The 22948-nt window shown below is 37.6% G+C and overlaps 1 protein-coding gene across 3 annotated transcripts in view; it reads left to right on the forward strand.

Moving 5' to 3' along the window:
• Sorcs1 (sortilin related VPS10 domain containing receptor 1) overlaps positions 1-22948 on the forward strand; it is a 442495-nt gene that overhangs the window by 363769 nt on the left and 55778 nt on the right. For all 3 annotated transcript variants that reach the window (XM_090345933.1, XM_090345930.1, XM_090345931.1), the window contains exons 11-18: positions 326-428; positions 669-745; positions 2676-2767; positions 4882-4989; positions 6421-6538; positions 8058-8188; positions 11284-11397; positions 21500-21671. In XM_090345933.1, coding sequence (XP_090202059.1) covers positions 326-428; positions 669-745; positions 2676-2767; positions 4882-4989; positions 6421-6538; positions 8058-8188; positions 11284-11397; positions 21500-21671 — 915 coding nt within the window. The remainder of the gene's footprint in view (positions 1-325; positions 429-668; positions 746-2675; positions 2768-4881; positions 4990-6420; positions 6539-8057; positions 8189-11283; positions 11398-21499; positions 21672-22948) is intronic.

Consider the following 22948-nt stretch of genomic DNA (forward strand, 5'->3'; position numbering starts at 1 on the left):
GGGTAACCAAGAACAGATCTGAATATGTCATTCTTTCAAAAGCTTTCCCTACTGTTTCACAGACTAAGTACTGACAAATTTATGAAATGACCAAATGATGTTTAATTAATACATTAGAACTAAATGAAGATGCTCTCTTTTTCAATAACATAGGAACTATCTTATATCTGGACATGAGATATGTAGAAATGAATGATGGTGATAGATGGTTGGAAAGATGGATAGAAGGATGGATGGATGGGTAGTTATATGGATGCTTGGATATGGCTATAAATCTGGGCTTTAGAGTCTGTGCATTTTTGACTTTATTTTCTCCTCTTCTTAGCCCTATTGCTCATTACATCTTCACTTGAAGGTTTCTGAGAACCCCTACACTTCAGGTATCATTGCCAGCAGAGATACAGCTCCAAGTATCATAGTGGCTTCAGGTAGGCTGTCTGCTTGCTTTCCTTGCTGTTATAAATGCTGTTTATTTTAAGAAGCTAGGTAACTGTGCTTGTGATTTAATGAGCCAGCTAAAAATATTTTTGAAAGGCACCTAAACCATTGACCCTGCAGGAAGTATGCTGAAAAACTTTAGCTTTTTCAGGCAAAACAGTCTGCTGATGTAGTCTTTTGTTAGCTTTTACAGAATGTTCCTTCCACTGATGGCAATATGTTTTTTCTAGGTAATATAGGTTCTGAATTGTCAGATAGTGACATCAGCATGTTTGTCTCTTCAGATGCGGGGAACACCTGGAGACAGGTAAGAAAACGCCCAAGACTTTTTCTGTAGTACTACATATAAATCCAAAAGCTACTGAGGTGTTTCTTTTTTTGAAGTGGTGATACAAAGTGCTGCCACTCACCGAAGCAGTTTATGAATATAGTGCATCGTCATCATCATCATCATCATCACCGATGTCATACCTTTCAGCCTTCATAAGTCTCTGCATTTAATATATATTTATATAGCTTAAATTTTCCTGTCACTTAATAAAGGCCTGTTTGTAAGAACAATTACAAGTGAAAATGAAAACAGATATTATAGCTGACATAGCTTTGTATCAACAAAAATTAGAATACCTGAATCCATCATATAGAAAATATGCAACAGGATGCCATACCCCCTTCCCTTTAAGTAAAAGCACAGCCAAATGATCCAGAAACATCCTTCACCCAGGTGTTGTTCTGAGATGGTTAAATCTCATGTGCAAAAGAGAGAGTAATAACCATCAGGTGACCAATGTTAGTTAAAGTAGGAGTGGGATCACTTTTCACCAATGTGTGTAGCTTAAATGCTTCCTGCCTTTCTTCGGAATGAAAATTAGATACCTCTGGCTTATAAAACAGGCCTTTAATGAGGCTTGGCAATCATAACAAGATAGGAGCTTAATGCATATTTGTTCCACTTCAATAAATATATTTTAATAACCCACTGACATTTAATTAGCATATGATAACTAGCACTATAAATTGAAATCTAATGCACAGGTAATCATACTTAGCAATGAGAGCATTTGGCTTTAAATTTTAGAAAGATGAGTCTAAATAGTGGTCAGTTTGCCATTTCTTACCATCAGACCTTTAATGCGTCCTCAGTGTGTTGCTCATAGTTTGAGGGAAGCAGGGTAGGGAAGAAATTTGTGATATAAAGTCAGAGCAAGTCAGGCATGTAAGAAGGTCTGTTTTAAAGAAGAATCCTCAGGAAAATAAAAAGCCAGGATTTCTTTTATGACAAGGCGTAGAAATTTCTACTTCTCCAATTCTGGCATGAATCTTATGATAAGAAGGTTAAGAGGATGAGATCAGAGGATGAGATGATTTCTATTGTGTGATGACAGTCATGTCTGTAGGAGTTGTTTGACAAAACAGCAATAGTATCTCATAGAGAAGGTTGTGATCTAGCATGTCTCCATTTTGACTTCAGGTCTGTGTCTGTACATTTGGAAAAAGATGAATGAAACCTGGGATCAAATATAACAATTTCATCTTGATCAGTACTGTTGATGACTTAGTAGAACATCTATAAATCAACAAAATATGTTTCTTTAATGACACCTGACAATGTGGAAATAATGATATAGGAAAGAACAGCATTACAGCATGTCATTTCCTTCCCCGGATTGCTATTTCTATGGTCTTAAGCAAGTTATTGTGTCTCTCTAAACCTTAGCATTCTTGCCCATGAAACTGACAAGGTTAGATTCAACCATCTCTTAGCATCCACCCACATATAATAGGTGACAATTATTTAAGATTCTAACATCAAAAGTGGGACTCCAGGGCGGGGAGTTTGGCCCAGTGGTAGAGTGTCTGCCTAGCATACACGAAGACCCAGGTTTGATTCCTCAGTACCACATACATAGAAAAAGGCTGGAAGTGGTGCTGTGGCTCAAGTAGCAGAGTGCTAGCCTTGAGAAAAGCCCAAGAACAGTGCTCAAGCCCAGGATTGGCAAAAAAAAAAGTGGGACTCCATTGATAATACCATGAAGATGAAAAAAATATAAACATGAACGTGGACTATTCACTCTTCAAATTTATTTTTGAATGCCAAAAGTCATTTTATATGATACGAATGGTCCATGTAGCCTATGTTTTGGAGTACATTTTATAATGTGCACAAACCCATTTGCACGCTAGGAGGGACTTTTGACTCTGTGCATAGTCGCTGTGTGTTTCTCTTTGTCATCCAGATCTTTGAAGAAGAGCACAGTGTTTTATACTTGGATCAAGGTGGAGTCCTGGTTGCTATGAAACACACATCACTCCCAATTCGCCATCTTTGGTAAGATCACCAGCATTCTGGGAGACACACATCTGGTGATTGAGTCAGGATCTGTTTAGGAATCAAGCTACCAAACTGAGACTGTGTTTTTGTACTAAAAAAGCAAAAGGATGCTAACATATAATTTAGACTTTTGTTCTCTTCAAGCAAGATAGTTTCCTTAACTTGTTTTTTTGTTTTTTATTTTGTCAAGCAAGGATGGATATGAACAAAAAATGAAATGATTGAGAATTTTTATCCTTGGAAGAATAATTCCTTAGGGATTTTAGGTGTGACAAGGCCCTCATTTATTTTCTCAGCATCATTATCGCTAAAACCATGTTCAATGTCAGTCACCAACCCTAATAGCTTTATTTTTTGTAGTTACCTGCTCCAAATAACACCTCTTCAGGTTTAGTATATACATTATTTTATGCCTTGGATGCAGAAATAAGCAGTTTGTAGCAACTGTGCTAGTCTCTTATTTGTTGTGTGCTTTTCATGACGTGACACTGTATCTGTGAGGTTACATACTGAAGGTCACCTGTATTTTCTGCCCCTGAGTGCCCAAGTCCTGGTGACCAGAGGGGATTTCCAGTCCCCCTTTTCATTAGTGTTTGAAATGTGATTCATAATTGGGAACAGAAACATGACTGTAACGATAGAACTTTATAAAGAGAGAGGTGAGAATCACAAATATGAGCCCTGCTTGGGATATGAGCACAACTATATTGTGAGATTTTTGTTTCCAAAAATGAGAGGAAGGGAAGGAAATAAAAGAATTAAGATAGGAAGGAAAGAAGGAAAGATGAAAGAATAGACAAGAGAAAAGAAGAAGAGAGAAGGAAAGAAAGAAAAAGACAGGAGAGGAAAAGGAAAGAAAAAGGAAATGATAAAAGAAGGTAGTTCTCACCACATGTGAACTCATTTAAAACCAAAAATGTAGTTGACCCTCCACTGTTGTTTCGATGATCAAGGCAAACTAAGGCTTACCTGGAAGACACCAAAGAAACTGTCTCATGTAGCTGTCTTATGCAGTTTGAGTGGCTATAGCAAAATAAACTACGTTGTTCATTAAACAATAACAATGTTTTCCTGATGGTTTTTGGCTAGAAGCTTGGAGTTCCAGGATCAAGGTGGTAGTAAGCTCAGTATCCTTCCTTCTGGCTCATAACTAGTGCCTTCCTCCTGAGCTTTTATAAAGTAAAAGGAGTAGCGAATATCTCCCTGTCGTAAGCTAAACCCGCTTTTGAAGAGTGAATTTGAGTCCCTTAATCCCGTCCATGAGGCCTCAAATCCCTCGTCAGAGGGCTCCATCTTTATGAGTTAATCACCTCCCCAAAGAGTCGACCTCCTATTATCATCATAGGAGTGACTAAATTTTCATCAGATGGATTTTTGTGCAGATACCCACATTCAAACGTAACACTGACCATGAGATATGTAGACTTTCCTTGTGCCTAAGACCTCATCTACGCATACCTATTCAGCAATGATTTCTAATGTAAAAATGATAAGGATATGGTCAATAGGAGTTACTTTAATGGAACTCCATCTAGCTTAAACTTGAGAGGTCATCAGTTTTCAAGATCTCCTTTAAGACTCACTGTTAGATGAGAAGGGGTGTCAATGTGTGAGAAGTAATGCACCTACTACCTGATGAATGTAACTATAACCCCTCTATACATTACCCTGACAATAAAAAATAAAACAAAATAAAAAGACTCACTGCTAGAGAGGAGTGGGGAAGGCTTGGATAAGAACTAATAAAATGCCCTAGTTAAAAAAATTGCAGATATTCATTATCGCCCTGTTTTTACAGTGTTCTTTCCCTATTGATTTCCTAATGCATTTAAATCCCTGTTATGCCTCTACCTGTGTTTCTGTGTTGGTATATAGTATTTTAGCTCTCTTTTTTAACTGTACAAATTTCTATTTTTAACATTGTCTTTAAGTATTTGTATACAGGTGTTTCAGTTAAATATATCAGTTTCTCAGTGCTATGAAAGACTCCCTTTGATGAAGCCCTTGTAAAGTGCATCCCTACCTCATCATTATTTATCTATCTTTTCCTGGAAATGACTTTTTGTTTCTACCTTTGAGGTGTGATGGTTCTTTTTTTATACTTTTATTAGGTTGAGTTTTGATGAAGGGAGAACCTGGAGCAAATATAGCTTCACCTCTATCCCACTTTTTGTGGACGGGGTTCTGGGTGAGCCTGGAGAAGAGACTCTGATCATGACGTAAGTGAAATGCCATGCTGGGTTTCAGTCCTTAAATGAGAGAGTAAACTCAGCAAGTTGCTTTGTAGTCAAGCTGATTTGATTTTCTCATTAGCTTTGAATTCTTTAGCAAAATTCATATATCCCACTGGGAAAGAGCCCATCAAAGAAGAAAGGTACACAAACGTGTAACTGTATTTCATAGTAACACTTTGATGGTTGTTAAGAGACCCAGACTGAAGGATTGGATGAGGACTATATTCTTTGCTTTCTATACATGATAAATTTAAGAAATATGTATAGCAAGCTATGCATTTAAAACTTTAATAATAAGCAAAGAATCTCAGGTATATAAGAATAATTTGCCTTTCAGTCAGAACATAGAATTTGATAAAAATCCCCACCAAGGATTTTATTCTTCACAGGTTCTTTTCTTACTCTAATTGTGAGATATTTTAGGAAAACTTTGAGAACAATTTGTTCTTTTGAAATTGCATTTACAGTCTTTCTTGTCTATAATGTGATGATCATTTATTTCCAAAAGACTTGATTAATGATGTGGTTGTCTATAGGTTAGAAAGCATAGGCTTTCAATTTGAGATGTAAGTCTGCCATATTCCATCCCCTAGAAAACTCATCACAGAAAACAAAGTTTTGAAGCCGTACTCAATCCTGTCACCCACAAAATGTCAAAATTAAAGTAATAACTGGTAATTTTGTGAGCCTCTCCTTTTATTTTATTTTACATTTTGCAGTGGTAGAAAACAGCAACAAATTACCTTCTTGTTAGATTATTTGCTTTTGTATTGTACAATGAATATTTATAAAGGATATGATTGTATAAATGACTGCTTCATAGTTTGTATTTTATCCACACCTATGAATAGTCATTTGAAAAGCTACATTAAATATTTCAGTTTATTGAGAATTATATAATGTATATTATATAACCTCTGCTCCCCATTTCCCAGGGACAAGAGGGAAGGTAAAATAACATAGGAACCATAGGAACTTGATATATTTGCCATGGAATCTGGAAGTACATCTTGGACCACCTACAACGTGGTTATTTTTCTTTTTCTTTTTCATTTTGACTCAAGAGCCCACTTGTGGTACACTACCCACAATGGTAGTAGGATCTATACAAATGTGGTAGAATATATGTACATATATATATATATATTCAGGAGTCAAACACACAATAAAAGCTGGCTGAAGTAGTTATTTGTTATGTGAATACTGTGTTTGCAAAATTCCTCTGGGAGCCTCATCTGCTAAACAGAGAGCTCGTAACTATAGCCTTCTCTTAATGATGTCTAAAGATTGAATTTACAGTCCATATCATGGGCTTAGCATTATTACATCAGACTCATGGAAATATTCAACAAACACAAGCTAACATGGTGGTCAGTATTGCCACTGAGAGTATGTTAATGACCATGTACCCTGTAGAGTGTTTGGACACTTCAGCCATCGCTCTGAATGGCAGCTGGTGAAGGTGGATTACAAATCCATTTTCGATAGACGGTGTGCTGAAGAAGACTACAGACCTTGGCAGTTACACAGCCAGGTAAGGAGCAAGAGAATTAAATTTGAGGCCTGGACAGGGGGTAGGGGAGTATGGGGAAAAGAAACTTCCTCCTTAAATCTCAGGAACTAGAGTTCTCTCAGGCAATGTGTCCATTTCATCATTTCTTACTCCTTGTTCCACATCAGAGAACAAACGCAACATTTGTATCTTTTGCTGAAATGATGTCTGTGTATTATGATGCTATGGTATAACAAGATAAAATTCAAATGTGCTTGGCTTACACTTACGACTCAAAATCAAATGCCATCTCAGCACTGTGATCCAAACATAAATTATCTGAGCATGTCATTATAGATGCATAATGTGGGCAGGGTGAGGAAAAGATCTTCAGTTTCATCTCGCAATGCAAACAGAGGTGAGGCCTAACATCAAAATTAATGCTGATGGGCCATACCAAGAGTCTTTCTTCCCCCATTGCCTTGATTCCCTGGGAACACACAATACTTTCTACCCTTCCCCAGGTATCCGCAGATCAGGATACAGAAGGGGAATTGCTAATAGGAAACAAGCCTATACCTTGGCCTTTCAATAATGTAGCTCAGACCTGATCAAGGTGTTTGAGAGAGTTTTTTTTTGTGAGTTCCCAAAGCAGAAGTCATTCTGCAGATATCGCTCCAAGTATATGGTAGAAGTTCTGCCTGCAAAGTTATCTCCATATTCAGGCAGTGAAACATATATACCAAATTCAGAGAATGTAATATATTTCTATGTGCATGGATAATAAACCAGTTGAAGTAAATTTCCTCAAATGAGATAGAGAAGAGTAAAGCAAGTAGAATTCTGCCTTAGTCTTTCAGGATCACAAAAGGAGCTCAGTCTGTAGTGGGTGTTGAATTAACTAGAAACTTCCACTCTATTCAGAGTCTCAGCCATACATTATCACTCATTTATATCGCTCCTATTTCTCTTTTGGGGATGCATAAGCATTGTGATAGTCAACGATTTCATTTATTTCATGAGCTGAGACTGAATTTAGCTCTCTTGCTTGTCTGTCTGGGAGATGAAGATAATATCCATGCTGTAAACCTGTGTGGGTCGAGACATAAATTAGGACAAAATGGATCCTTATATTCCTTAGCAACACTGGTCTTTCATATGCCTATTAATGACCAACTAGATATATCTTTTATTATATTGGAATTGAACTTAATGACTACAACTTTACTAGCAATCTACTAGCTATAGGCTATCTTATATACATTTTCTTCCCAGAACTGAGCCTGTCTTGAGCAAATAAAAGTTTGCTTAATAAGTAGGAGTTCAGAATATGTTATTAGACAAATCGTGAATGCTTCTTCAGGTTTATAGCCTTTTGTATAGTAGAAATTGGAAAAAAAACAGCAAAGAAACCACAACAAAAAAACATTGTGAGCACTAAGCAAGCCCTTAACTTCCACAGTACAATAAAGACTGAATATCTCCCCTAAAGTGCCCAGATACGAAGCTGGGGAGATCTAAACTACGTGTTCGACTGTGTGTAGTGCTTGTTTTCATACAGGGAGAAGCATGCATCATGGGAGCCAAAAGAATATACAAGAAGAGAAAATCTGAGCGGAAGTGTATGCAAGGAAAATATGCAGGAGCTATGGAGTCAGAGCCTTGTGTCTGTACAGAGGCGGATTTTGATTGGTGAGCATATACAGCTTTCCTGTAAAGTTATTCAGTATATCACCTCCACAAAAACCAAGCTTTTCAATTTGAAAAAGTAGTGGCATTCATAGAGTCGCAAGTTTCATGATTTTGGAAATTATCACTTAGAGGACATTGTGGTTTTCTAGCTATGTGCATGTATATGGTGAACCTGGACATTTCTTTAGAAGACTGCTGATAATTGTCTTCATATAGTGGATGAATTCTGAGGAGAAGAAGAGACCACTATCCTCTCTTGGCTGCTTTCAGCGGTAATTCTGAAAACAATAATTGGCTTCTTTGGGAACAAATATATTTATGCTCTAGATAAAACCTTTCTAGCATCGAGGATCGTCCTTAAGGAACCATGATCTTATAAATCATTTTTTCCTCATCCGTGCTAATTTTAATTTGGAAATCAGCTGACTACAGCTTATGAGCACAATAAAAGACATTTGGGGCTTATTAATTATGGATGGATTCGATGGGGTGGAACTATGGATCTTTGTCTTTGTGAACCTTATGGTAATGTTAGTTTAACCTGGAGAAGTAATGACACACCAGGAGCTTTCTAGAGTGTTGTACAATTCTTCTGGGAACATTAGACATGCACAGTGCTGGCTTGTGGATCAGCAATGCCCTTATTGTTTCTTAGTCTTTGCTATTCAATTGAGGGGCATGAGCTATAGATGATGAACTATAATCGTATCTTTAATAAGTTCCATCATATTTTCTGTTACATTTTTCTTCATATATATATTTATAGTTTTATAAAATTTATACATTTTATACAATTATATATATATGTATATATAATGCCTGCTTCAGTTTAGAGAGCACAGATTCTAAAGCTGTATACCAGCATTAAACAAGGATGAACCAATGCAACAGTAGTACCCACTAAACACTGTGGAAAATGAACTGTACATCTAGTGGGTGGGGATAGGAGGAAAAAACGGGTAGAGAGCAAGGGAACGGGGAGACATAGTTCAAAAAAATTACACTCATTATCTGATTCATGTAAGTGTAACCCCTCTGTATATAAAATTCTACCATAACAGTTATCTTTAAAGTTCTTATTGCTGATACTTAAAAATGGTGCTGAGAAGGTCTGAAAAATTTAAGTGCCATCCATCAGACCAGTTATCAATAACGGCTCCCATCTTGGACATGAAAAGTCAGGAACCAGTCTTGTATCTTGTTCAGCTCAGTCAAAGGGCACTAGAGCTCCCCTTATAATGAAGTTCACCAGTGATTATGCTAAGTAATGTAATGTTACTGCCTTAATAAAAACATTTCATCCCTGTTTGATCCTCCGGGACTGACTCCCTAAAATACACATTTGAGGAACTTTCTGTTATTTTTGAAGCTTCGTTGTCTCTCCTCTCCATCTTCCCCTCTCTTCAGTGAAAGTGCAAAGGAAATCAGCATGTAACCAGTAGTTTAGCTCTGGCTTTGTGAAAGTACTTAGCTTCGTGCAGAGCAAAAATTTGTTGTCTTGTAGAAACACTAAAAAAAAAAAAATGGTGAAGGGAGGTATCTGAATGTATATCTTGCTTTTTTCCTGGGACATTTGCTTGTTTGTGATTGATCTTTGCAAGTTTCTGAAATAAGCCAGCATTGTGGTTGTTTTCCTTCTTTCTTTGTTTCTTTGTTTCTTTCTTTCTCTCCTTTATTCTTTTCTGCTCGCTCTCTCTCTCTCTCTCTCTCTCTCTCTCTCTCTCTCTCTCTCTCTCTCTCTCTCTCTCTCTCTCTCTCTCTCTCTCTCTCTCTCTCTAACAGTAAACTAATCCACAGCAGTGGTAACACAAGATAAGTAAAATGTTTGAGGCTTCTTTCCTTCCCAATACCCTGTATCCCTGTCTTCATCCAGTCTTGGAATCAATTTGTGTTTAGAATCTGCTACTTATTCCATCAGCTGACCTGTGTTCTAAGGAATAAAATGGACTATAAATGAGGCTATTGGGAAATTTTCTTTTCAAATGAAACGTTAGTGATTGCATGATTTCTAAAAGGTTCTTTAGAAGATTCACTATGACCTTGTTGGCTTTCTGCCTGTGGCTGGGGTTTTGAATGTAGCATAACAAAAGGTGTTATCATGTACTATTCCTCTTTACCTGGCTCCTTGGATATTACCTCTGGTGACCTTGCCTGTCATTTTGTAGCATTTGTAAAATAAACACTGCATGGTCTGGAAGCAGCAATTTCTTCCTACCCATGCTGTGTTGAACCAGCACCAAATTCAGCTGGTATGTGCAGAATTCTAAGTACCAGATGCCTAGTGACCCACCCCTGAGCTAAACCCATCTTTCCCTTCCCACCCTCTGTAAACCAGGACCACACCTCCACTACACAGATGGGCCAATTCATACTAATGCTCGCTGATTGCTGCCTGCAAGTTGTTTGTGCATGGGGAGGTTCAGTTTGTTGTCATTCTCAGTGCCCAGTGTTATCTCCCAGAAGCCAGGAATATTGGGCCACTCCTAGGACCTTGGAAGCAAGAATGAGAGGAGGCTTAAGAAAGAAGTCTTTGACTACTTCCAGAGCAGAGAGGATTTAGGATAGTTAGTCCCAACAGGCAATACTGACTCCCTAGGACAGAACTTGTCCTTAGGGAAATGCTCCAGACATGCCGGAAGGACATGCCCCTTTGGCTGTCACTTGTAAGCATATGGCTTGTGCACGCTGAGCCCTGGCTCAGCTCTCTGTAGCAGATCCAGATGTCTTGGAAGAACATCCCAAAGGCATCACCAACAATGAGGCTTAGGCCACACGTGGCTGTGTTCAACTGTATAAGATTTGAGCTTCTACTGTTTCCTGTTTCCTAATTATAAGCAATACTGTGTATCTTTCGAATGATGATATCGTCCATTATTTTTTTCTTTTTAGCTAATAGCATTTCAATAAAGTTTTTTATTCTATATAGTCTTTCCTTGGATTGTAGGTGTCTATTAAAGAATATGTGAGTTTAGAAAAGACATTGAATACTCGTGAATTGACTGACCAGAATAGAAATTGGAGACAGTCTAACACAGAATTACTTTGAATACTGTCACTATGCACTGATTAGTTTCTCTTGGCTTTTTTCCCAACAGTGACTATGGGTATGAGAGACATAGCAATGGACAATGCCTGCCAGCCTTTTGGTTTAACCCATCTTCTCTATCGAAGGATTGCAGTTTGGGGCAGAGCTATCTCAACAGTACAGGGTGAGTTCTTGGAGCAATGCTATGAAAAGACATTATGTGTTTTACTGATCAATTCCTTCTGACAGAAGACAGAACTTATTTCCCCATAGCACAATGCATTTGAGTTTTCATGCTGTGATAATTCAGCATTGCTTAACATTAATAGTGCAAGTTACACCTGAAAGAAGGACTTTGTCCCAAATAAAGGAATGAGGAAAGTTCCTTGGATGAAGAAGACAATGATAATAATTGTCCATAAATTTCTTTGCTCTTTTTTGTTATCTGATATTTCTGAATTATTTAAATATGCGAAGGTGCCTCTTACTTTCACAGAATCCCTGGAAGGAAAGACAACTAGGCATTTTACACATATTTTTTTTTCTGTTTTAAAGAAACTATGGTCAATAAAGGAGCTTTCTCAGGGTTATCTAAAACCCTTCCAATTTCTGTTTATGTCCAGTCTGAACATATTGAGAGAATGGATTCTGATAGGTGTAGATATGTGATCAACTCCTGTAATTAAATTAAATTAAATTAAGTATTCCAAGACATAGGGAGAAATACAATATTACTTACGTATGATCTAAGGTAAACATTCCATCATGCTGGGTGCTCCACAAACTGGAGAGTAACTTGAGTAAACTGCTACCCTCTTTAAAATAAAATATCAATCAATAGATCCTTTTTTCTTTGCTTTTTATTTTTTTCCAGTCCTGGGGCTTGAACTCAGGGGCTGGGCACTGTCCTTGGATACTTGTTGTTCAAGGCTAGCACTCTGCCACTTGAGTCACAGAGCCACTTCTGTCTTTTTCTGTGTATGTGGTACTGAGGAATCGAACCCAGCATTTTGTGCATGCTAGGTGAGCACTCTTACCACTAGGCCATGCTCCTGGCCCAACTGCAGATTCTTTAATGGAAATGGAAAGAAGTGGGGACATTCTTAAATTAATGGGCCAGGAAAGTTATTTTCAGGTAGAAAAAACAAGGAGATGTACTCTCGCAAGGATTAACCAGATCCTATTGCATATAGCATTCAGAAGACAACTCGCACTGTAAATCTCTTGAGTGTAACTCTAGCTCACCCAAGTCGGTATAGAACCTTTACTCACCTTAGGGCTGGGATGATATACAGAGTGGAGCCACACGTGGCAGGATGGCCCAGGAGTGGCTGCCTGCCCTCATGTTGCTCCTTCGGGTGTCTGCTTGTCTGAGCCTGGCAAACATAGTCAAATGGAGATTGGGTAGAGTCTGCTGAATTAAGGCTAATTTTAGTAAAGTTTACAGAACATACTTCCCAGCATCATCTTTTTGTCAGTGTAGTGGAAAACATGCAGGAAAACCTTCCTCCCTTTTATTTGTTTTCCTATGATATACTGTACTAATGGTCGGGTCTGTCTACAATCAGCTTAAAATTCTGTGTTCTCATGTGCATTCACTTCATCATGATGAAAAAAATGCTAGCACAGGCTATGATTATGCCACACAGATGTGTTAATCTTAAGGTATATACACTTTATTTAATCAATTTCACTGTGTAGTTGTGAGTAGATTCATAGCATTGTGTGCACGGTGGGCTAGGATTTGGGAAAGAAGGCTGGAATAAGAAGTGCAGAAGTTCCTTGTACCTTTTCTCCTGAGATACCAGTGGTGTCATAGTTTCTAATGCGCACACAAGGGAGCAGCACGTGAGCAAAGCCTGGGGGTTTCTCACTGCCACCTTGCCCCTCTAACTCTCTGACCTTACAGTGATTCCATGTCCAGATGAAAGGCATAGAGGAGGATAGTTTCCCAGACTCTCAAGGGTTGAGAGGGAAATATAATTGATACATTTTGTTTGGAATGAAACACATAAGGACATCCAAAGCAACATTTGCCAAATAATGTTACCTTTTGCAGCTCTACTGTCTTTTCGGAGGCAAGAGTTTCTTAACCTATAAAATTATGCTATTTGCTTTCAGGGTATGATTAAATGTGATGCTGAATAGAAAGTATGCTACATCAATGCCTAGGACATAGTTGCATGGTTATGACTTTACAATATACAATTGCTGTCGGTAGTTATCTTCTGCTTCTCAAGAGTGCAAGGGAAAAGAAGGGGAGAGAGCATCCCTTTGTTTTAAATCTGAAGTATAGACATGCATTTGAAGCATAATAGTCCCTGCAGTTTTGATATCTGTCATATTTAATCTCATCCAACCTTCCCTCCTCTATAAAACAGAAATAATAAAAAAAGTCAAAATCACATAATTGGAAAAGAATACACCAAAATACAGGTCAGAGGACTAACTTACCTAATGACTAAACAGGTGCCCTTTGCTCAAATAAGATACAAACAATATGCATTTGTATATTTCATTGCATGTTAGTGCTCACATGATCCCACATTCCTTCCATGTGGGTTCTCTATCACAACTTATAAATACATCAAGTTACACATATTTAGTTACCCATACACTCATTCAGTTATACTTACGTCCAGTGAAATTATGTTCATCTTGTCATAGAACCAGGGAATAGGCCGTAAATATTTAACTTATTTAATTAGTGAGGGCCTGGATGGTTTTGCGCTGCAGTGAAAAAGAATCTGTAAAGATAAAATAAAATAGGCATGGGGTGGTTTAATTTTAGAAAATAATATATAATCTTCTCAAGGGATAAGTATTTTGTGCTGTTTAAGATATAGATATTTCCAGGTGTATTTTAAAAGGTATTCTTAGAGTTTCTTTGCAGAAATCATTCATTCCTAGTGGGAGAATGTTAAAAGACAAACCTTACCATTCCTGAGGGCTAGTTTCTTAATATAAAATGGGGCTGTTGAGACAAAGAAACACATTTTTTCTTTACAGATTTTTAATAGCAAAAATAAAATGCACACGTGCATTCTAGTTGTGTAGTATTTCTTCTATATCTAACAGTTGCCGTGTTTTGAAATATCTTCTTATAAATACATTCCTTTCTCTACCAGCCACAGGAAACAAAGTCTCTCTGTGTCTCTGTCTCTGTCTCTTTGTCTCTCTGTCTCTCTGTCTCTCTGTCTCTCTCTCTCTCTCTCTCTCTCTCTCTCTCTCTCTCTCTCTCTCTCTCTCTCTCTCTCTCTCTCTCTGTCCCTCTCTCCTCCCTCCCTCCCCCTCTCCCTCCCTCCCTCTTTTCCCCTTCCCACTCTCACCTACCTTATATTTGGAATGCGATTTCCAGCATGATTGGGGGCTACACATCCTTTGCAGGTGACCCCATTCCAGATGCCCCATGGGTATGTTGGTGTTCTGCTTGTTCTCCACTCATTGACATTAGTCCGTGTGCATCAAGGAGAATAATTGGCCCTAAAAGTGGTGCATGTGTTTAAAGTCCACAGAAAGGAAATCACTTGCATTATTTACAGACTTATCACTGCAGGGTCCTGTGTAGCTGTCTTCTAGCCAAGAATCATGCAGCCACCCAGCAGACACATAATAATCTTTGCAGGGAAATTGACTCTTAATTGAGGCCCTTCATGTTTGTAGGCAATGGCTGAGAGGTTGGAAAATGAAGATGATGCATAAACCTGTTGTGTATAGAGCCCCACTTGCTCTTTCTACCCACATCAATGTGTGGATTCCCATTGTGGATACAGAATGCGAGGTTGTCCCAGCAGCCAAGAATTATGGGTCAGTCCTTGTGTGACATTAGGCAACTCCCTAGATGAGTCTCCTTCTGATCACAAGACAAAGAGTTGCATCAGATCACATTTGCAAGCTCTGACATTTCCACTTTCAGTTGGAAGGATTCTGTGGTAGGATTCCTTGGATTCCAGGTGCTGGAAAGAAGGGGCGATGTCTTTGTGTGACTTAGCTGGATGAGCTGACTCACATTGTGGATACTGTGAGCCACCCTCATGATATTTTATGTCAAGTCATTTAGTTAAGTGTGACCATATGTCCCATTTCATCAAGCTTGTGTTCCAAATGAAGTCACATTGCATTTACTACTCAAATTAAATGACTTGTCCTTCCACCCCATTTAATGCAAGGAGAGCATTGTTATACCCACCTGGTCTGGGTCTTCTTTATCATGCAAGCCTCCTGCTTCTTAGGTCTGTCTAATCCGGTTTGAAGGAGAAGTCCAGGGAGCTGCTGCCTAGGAGGGAAAACCTTGGAACACCTTTCTGCATAGCCATGCAACCCCATTCTTTCTGAATGCCGCATTTATGGCTGCTACATAACAGTAGTGTTGATTAGTGGATACATTATCCCCTGAGCATATTTTGTCACATGGGATCCCAATTAAAGCACACATGGCAATCTTTGAGCTGCATGTTGGTAATGATAAAAAGTCCCCAGTGGCTTCTGTATAGCCAGCCGCCAGTGAGCTATGTCATCCCGTATATCAGGGTGTAATTCCTTTATACTGAGGATAAAGCTATCTCATAATTCTCATTATTCACCCACCAATGTACACACTGCTATCCTGAAAGCAGTTTCCCTGGATATAGTGATGGGACAATTTATTTCTGGCTCACTTGTTAGGCTGTGTCACTGTAGGCCTTGATCTTGGATGTCAGCCATAGCTCTATCGAGGAGCGTTCACACACACACACACACACACACACACACACACACAATACCATTTTTCCTTTGTATTTCTGCAGTGCTGAGGTGTAGATCATAGACAGATACTGGCCTACCCCCTGTCTCTAAAGCTTGTTCCATATCCTGCTTTAGAAAGTCCAGTGTCATTGTATAAACAAAGATCAATATTCTTTCCCCTTGAAAGAAAAAGGCAGATAGTACAATGGCATAAATGAAGAATTCTCATGAAGACAAGACAATAATATGCATGTAATATAACAAAGCTTGTCATTCGGTTCTATTTTGACCCCTACATGTGGTCACTGCCCTGAAATATTTTTTTTAAAGGCAAATGTACAGAAAAGCATGATTTCTAACTGAGTTTTAAAGACAAGTCACAGTATGATAGAAAAACAACCACATTTGACATAGGATGAAAAACACGAAGACAACAAGTAGTATCCAGAATGAATGGATCTCACAAAGTGTAGTGAGCAATGGGAAGAGCTGAAGCTAGAAAAATGCATGGAACCTGGATCAAAGTCTTCCTTTTAAACTTCAACATCACATGGGAAATTCTGAATAATTTTCAGGAAGGGATTTATTTGATTGCAGTTGATTTTAATCTATCTTGGCAATAAGTATGAAGCTTCCATTTCGAGTGAATAGTTAATACTGAATACATAGTGGTTTACTATCTTTTAATCTTTCAATATTTATGAAGTATTTAAATGATATACCATGATTTGTGCTAAACCTTTGTAAAATGCATCGTCTCCTTTAATTCTTTTTGGAATGTTGAATAAAATATTCCATGATTATCTGTACATGTAAAGAATTCAAATGTTAGAGAGGTTAGGTAAATTGCACAAGTTCATTATGTTCAAGAGAGCTTGAACTTAAACCCAGGCAGTTTGTTTTTATCCAACTAGTTTAAGCCTCTGCAAGACAGAATGGCCAGGGGAGTTTAGAACAAATCAGAATAATAACTAGAGTTCTCAATTAAATTAGAACTCCTAGGGACAAGATATTTGTTGTCCATGTCTTAAAAGTTCCCCCAAGTGATACAAAAGGTCATATAAAAATAGGATTGTTGGATTGAATTCGTGTTGGAGAGATAAGCAAAATGTCTGTTCATTACAGTATTTTCACCAGTGACTAAAACATAAAATGAACCCCAGTGTCCATCAGTTTAAAAAAAGGGTAGTGCACCATAGAGTTCTGCAATCTTACAAAACTAAAACTCTGTTTTTCATGACACCATGAGTAAAACCAGAGGACTTTATTCTAAATGAAATAACCCATGCTGGAAAAGACAAACATGAAATCATCTCATTTATATGTGGAATCATAAAAAGATTTATAGAACTAAAAGGACTCCTAGAAGCCCAGGGGTGAGTCAAGAAGCAGTGAAAGAAGAAGGGTTGATTGAAGGAGGTAAATGTTTAGTTACACAGGAGGAATAAGTGATAATAATCTATTGTACTACATGGTCACATATTATGTGATCACAGACATATATATTTAATTTTTTGCTTAAAAGTGCATTGTCTTGTCAAGCCTCAATGACTTATTGCCTATAATCCTAGCTACTGAGGAGACTGCAGTCTGAAGATTGTGGTTTGAAGCTAGCCAGGGCAAGAAAATCAATGAGACTCTTATCTCTAGTAAACTCTCAATAAAGCCACAAGTGGAGCTAGAGCTCAACTAAGTAATAGAGCACTAGTCTTTTTTTTTTTTTTTTTGATGAGGGAAGTAAATTCTTTTTTTTTTATTTTTATTTTTTATTGTAATTAGTAAAAGGGTTACATGATATTTGCCAGATAGAAGGTGCATTAATTCACATACATTGATACCCTTTCACATGTCTTGGTACCCGTTTCCCTCCCCCCCCCACACACACCCCCCACCCGTCTTGGTTTTCCCCCCTTCCCTATCAAATTTCAAATATCCAAATACAAATAACTTCAATATATCAGATAACAAAGTGAGATACTATACCAATATGAGATAACCAAGGGACAGCAAAGGAGATGAGAGACAACATAGTACATTAAGGACAACAATCATTCATTATATGGCTTTTGTTTCACTATCCTATATAATGTGAAGCTAATTGAGAGCACTAGTCTTGAGCAAAAAAGCTCAAGGTAGCTGTCCAGGATCTGATTTCAAGCCCAGGACTGGCATATACACACACATAAAAAATACATTGTGTTTTCACTTCAAAAAAGAAAAAGATAGATATGCTAATTACCTTGTCTTTGTATAATATATAAAAATCAGAATATTATATTATATTCTACATGTATTATATAGCAATTGAAAAATGTATTATACAGCAAGTGAATGTATTATATTCTACATGTATTATACAGCAATTGAAAAATTTTAAAGGGAGATCAGCCTACTGATGTAAGAAAACAATGATAACTTCACATGCAACCAAGAATCATAAACATCTGTATCCCAACAAATACCCAAAACTCATAAGGGAAAATTTTTTAAAAGGCAACCTTATATGCAGGAATCACAGACTATGAAGACTTTTAATGCTTCTTTCACAAAGAAAAAAAATGCCCTTCATTCTTTGTATGACTGCCCAGCAGAACAAAAGCCAAATCAAAGAAGTGTGTGAAATGTAAGAAAGGTAGCAGAGGTATATCGAGATGGGAAAGAGGAAAAGTGCTACAATCGGATTGTTGGAGCAATAAGAAACTATCTACTGATGAACAGTAGATAATATCAAAGGCACATTTGCAGAATGTTTCCCTTTCAGTAATTGTACGAAGACTCCCTTGCCATTACAAAGCACTTTTCTTGGCAGATTGAAGAATGCTTTACCAACTAAATGCATCCCAGCAATATTCAGAGCCCAGGTCCAACATAATCCTAAGTTGCCTTGTGATTGCAGAGGTAGCAGCACTATTTAATAACATATTAAATGCATTATTCATTTATGTAACTCAGACCCAGGGACAGCTGCTGAGATGAAAATAGAACCATTCTGTAATGCCGAAAGCAGGTGTGTGCTTACTTGAGTACATTAACGCTGCATTTCTGCACAATTTTCTTCTAAATTTTAGAGACAGGTCTGGTAAGGCTAATGTGATGCCATTTCAGTCCAAGAAATAAAATGGTTGCAGAGTGGTTTTAATGAGCAGTTAAAATTTAAAAAAAAAATCAAAGAACAAACTATCACCAACAGGCTTCCTGTGGCAGAATCCCAGGGGGATAGATTTAGACTTTTGATTTAAGCAGAATTGTGCTGCTGCAGGACATAAGAAAGACTGAGGTGCTGAATGATCTAAACAGTGGCCTGGAGAAGGCTGTTCTGAGTCTGTTGATGGCAATGGTGACTAATTAACACTACAGGTATCAACTTCCTTACTCTGTATATTGGGAATAGATGCATTATGTTTCTTATGAGGGACATTTATAAAATAAGTTTGGATATTCATGTTAGGAACTTAGCACTGTGAATAGAATGTAGGAAATAGTCTCTAGACTTGCATTTATTTTTCTTTTTACTACTTTACCACCATGAAGATGCACTTTCAAAAGAATGAAAAAAAATGATTAGGCTGGGATAAATGAATTTATTGGGAAAGTAGAATGACGAACATGGGGAAGGCCTTATATGAAGAATTAGGGGATTTACAGCTTATCCCAAGATCATTTGGAAGCCATGGAAGTTGTAAATGGGGGAGGGGGAGAGAAAGTAACAATGTTATTACATAAAAATAATGGGTTATATTTCATGAGAACTTCTTCAGTGATAGGACAATTTAAGTAGTCCATCCACGTTAACCCATTTAATTGTTTCACCAATCCTCAGAGGTGACTGGATATTCATGATTAGCCTTGTATTAATCCAGTTTCTTGCATGACTTTCAAACCTACTTTTTGGTAGTCAGTCTTGACACTTGGCAGTAAAGAACACAGGCTAGAGTTAGATTCCAGTGGATTTGAGAAGTACCTGGAGGACAAATCCAATCCACCATCAGTGTTGTAAGTAGAACTTTATGGAAATATAACGTTTTTTTAAAGTATGTATGAATACATTGGCAACTATGGCTCACACCTTTAATGATGCAGATCTGAGGATTACAATTTGAAGCCAGCCAAGGAAGACAGATCTAAAAGACTTACTTCTAATTAGCTAGAAAAAAGTTGAAATTGGAGGCATGGATCAAGTGGTAGAAGGATACCTGCAATGCAAACTAAAAATACACATGCTCATGCCCCAGGACCAGCCCCATGAAAAAACAGAGTGTGGACTTGCCAGTGTTTTGAGCTATGACTCACACCTCAAAATTCTTATAAATATGATCATAATTCGTGATTTAACATTAATTGGTAAATTTTACAGGACAGTTCATTTGCAGGAGACACGTTATTTTTTTCCTGTTGAAGATAGTTTAAGAAAGAAGAATAAGGACAGAGAGAATTTACTCACCTTGATAAAAAAAATGAAGCCTCCTTACATACAGTTTCAATAGTTGGACTAATATAGCTTCTGATGAAATAATGAGTAGAAACTCAAATTTAGCCAACTTAACATAATAGCATCCAAACTTACCTTTTCTTTTTGCCATATACTCAGTAGTATCCCAATATTTATAGCTTCACAATCTACAATATTAGTTAGCCATGGCAAATATCAGCCTGAATTATATATTTAAGTGGAAAAATTCCAGAACTGAATGATTCATGTGTGGCATTCCATTGTACATACTGAGAAGAAGAAGACCTGACTCCCTCTATATCAAAATCCTTAGGCCAGTCACCTGGCTTATCTCCATACATAGTCATGAAATCACCTCACAGGAAAGATGAGTAGAGTAAAAACATTTTGAAAGACCACAATTATGTTAAGGTTCATTATAGAATATTCTCATAATTATCTTCTTATATATTATCACCTTTCATCTCTTACTGTACCTAGTTTATACATTAAGCTTTGTAGTGCGTATATATGGAAATAACTATGTTTATAGGATTTAGTGCTGTTTACCATTTCAGATATCCCCTGCAAGGTCTAGAAACCTATCCTTGTGATCAACAAGGATACTGCCTTTCTCAACTTAATTCTCAACTGAATTATTAACTTCCTGAAGATAAGGATTAACGATTTACCTCTATGTATTTTCCTTCAGCTCCCAATTGGAGAAACTGTCAAGTGACTAGGTAAACAAATTAAGTGATTCTATTAAGATGCTAATAACAATGGACTATTCTTATTAGTAGTCTCTCTGTTGGATACTTTATATGACTTAGCCCTAATCTTCTACCTAGAATCCTGGCTACTCAGGAGCCTGAGATTCAAATGATTAATGGAAGTCAGTTCAGAAAAGTTCGTGAGACCAGTTAAGACATAACCAAGAAAAGGCTGGATTGGGGTCATTGCTCAAGTGAATATCAACTGGAGTGGATCAACTTGACCAAGCTCATGGCCATGAGCTCAAATCCTGATAGCAAAGAAACAACAACAATAACAACAACAACCACCACCAAAACTTGATACTAACCTGCCACTAGAATGACCTAGTTCATGGCTTGAACTTTTCTCCCATTAGATACAGGAAGGTGGTGTCCAATAACTGCACTGATGGAGTGAGAGAGCAGTACACTGCCAAGCCACAGAAGTGTCCCGGGAAGGCCCCTCGTGGACTCCGAATAATCACCGCTGACGGCAAGCTGACCGCGGAGCAAGGACACAATGTCACGCTCATGGTGCAACTGGAAGAGGTAAGGGCTGGTCTCTATGCCTTTTTTGCTTTCTTTGCCCATATATATATATATATGTTTATATATATATAAACATATATATATAAACATGGACACATATATGTAGCAAAATACATAATATATAAATATATTTCCTCAGAGTACATTCCTGGTATTCTCATAGTAATTTCATGCACACACATATTAACTAACCTAAAAGATGTGAATAATTTTGTCCTTTCTTAGCTTGACAATCTGATTTTTCTTTACTAAAGGCAACTTGCTGGTGGAACATACAGCTCTAAGACCAGTGTAAACACAGCTGGATATAATACCTTTGGCATTTCAGAACAAGGTTCTTGGTTCATCTCAGCAGTGTCATAGTAATGATCAATTGTTATTTTCCACATCATGGTTGACTGAAATCAGGATGGTGGATAAGAATGAGCAAAGTCAGTCTTGTCTTCTTTTACATGGGAATGTGGTCCCTAGAGAATAAACATATTACTGAATTATCTGTTATTCAACCAAGCAATCCTAATTTCAACCATGTTTTCTGAGTAACTAAAATATAGCCAGTACTCTGAGTTTGTGAAAGCAAAGCAAAGTTTAAAGTTAATAATGGCCGAACCTACCAGCTTCTTGGAGGCAGAAATAAGACTATCACAGTTCAAGACCAGTCCAGGGAAAAGTTCATGAGATCATATCTGATTATAGTAGTTCATGCCTATTTTCTCAGTGACTCGGATAGTGGAGGTACAAGAATTAGTCTGAGGTCAGCTTGGACAAAGGATGAGATTATCTGAAAAAAAAAATCAACCCAAAGCAAAAAGCTTGGAGATGGAGTGTGATTTAAGTGGTAGTGCACATATCTACCAATGAAAGGCCTTGGGTTGAATCCCCAGGACACACACACAAAATTTAAATAAAAACCCATTAATAATGATACCAGGAGGGGTCAGGAGTTTGGCCTAGTGGTTAAAGTGCTTGCCTAGCATGCATGAACACCTGGGTTCGATTCCTTGGTACCACATACATAGAAAAAAGCCAGAAGTGGTGCTGAGGCTCAAGTGGTAGAGCTCTAGCCTTGAGAAAGTCCAAGGACAGTGTTCAGGCCCTGAGCTCAAGCCCAGGACTGGCAAAAAAAAAAAAAAAAAGAAGAATGATACCAGGATTAAAATGATGTGACCTTAGCTTCCTATTTTCTATTCCAATAGCTTGAAATTCTGTTTTTCTTATACATTTTTTTATTATCTTTAAGTAGTTGTTCATAGGACTTGCCATTTAACAAAGTGGTT

This window comes from Megascapheus bottae, chromosome 15, assembly GCF_031878675.1.
Source record: "Megascapheus bottae isolate mThoBot1 chromosome 15, mThoBot2.hap1, whole genome shotgun sequence".
Lineage (NCBI taxonomy): Eukaryota > Metazoa > Chordata > Mammalia > Rodentia > Geomyidae > Megascapheus > Megascapheus bottae.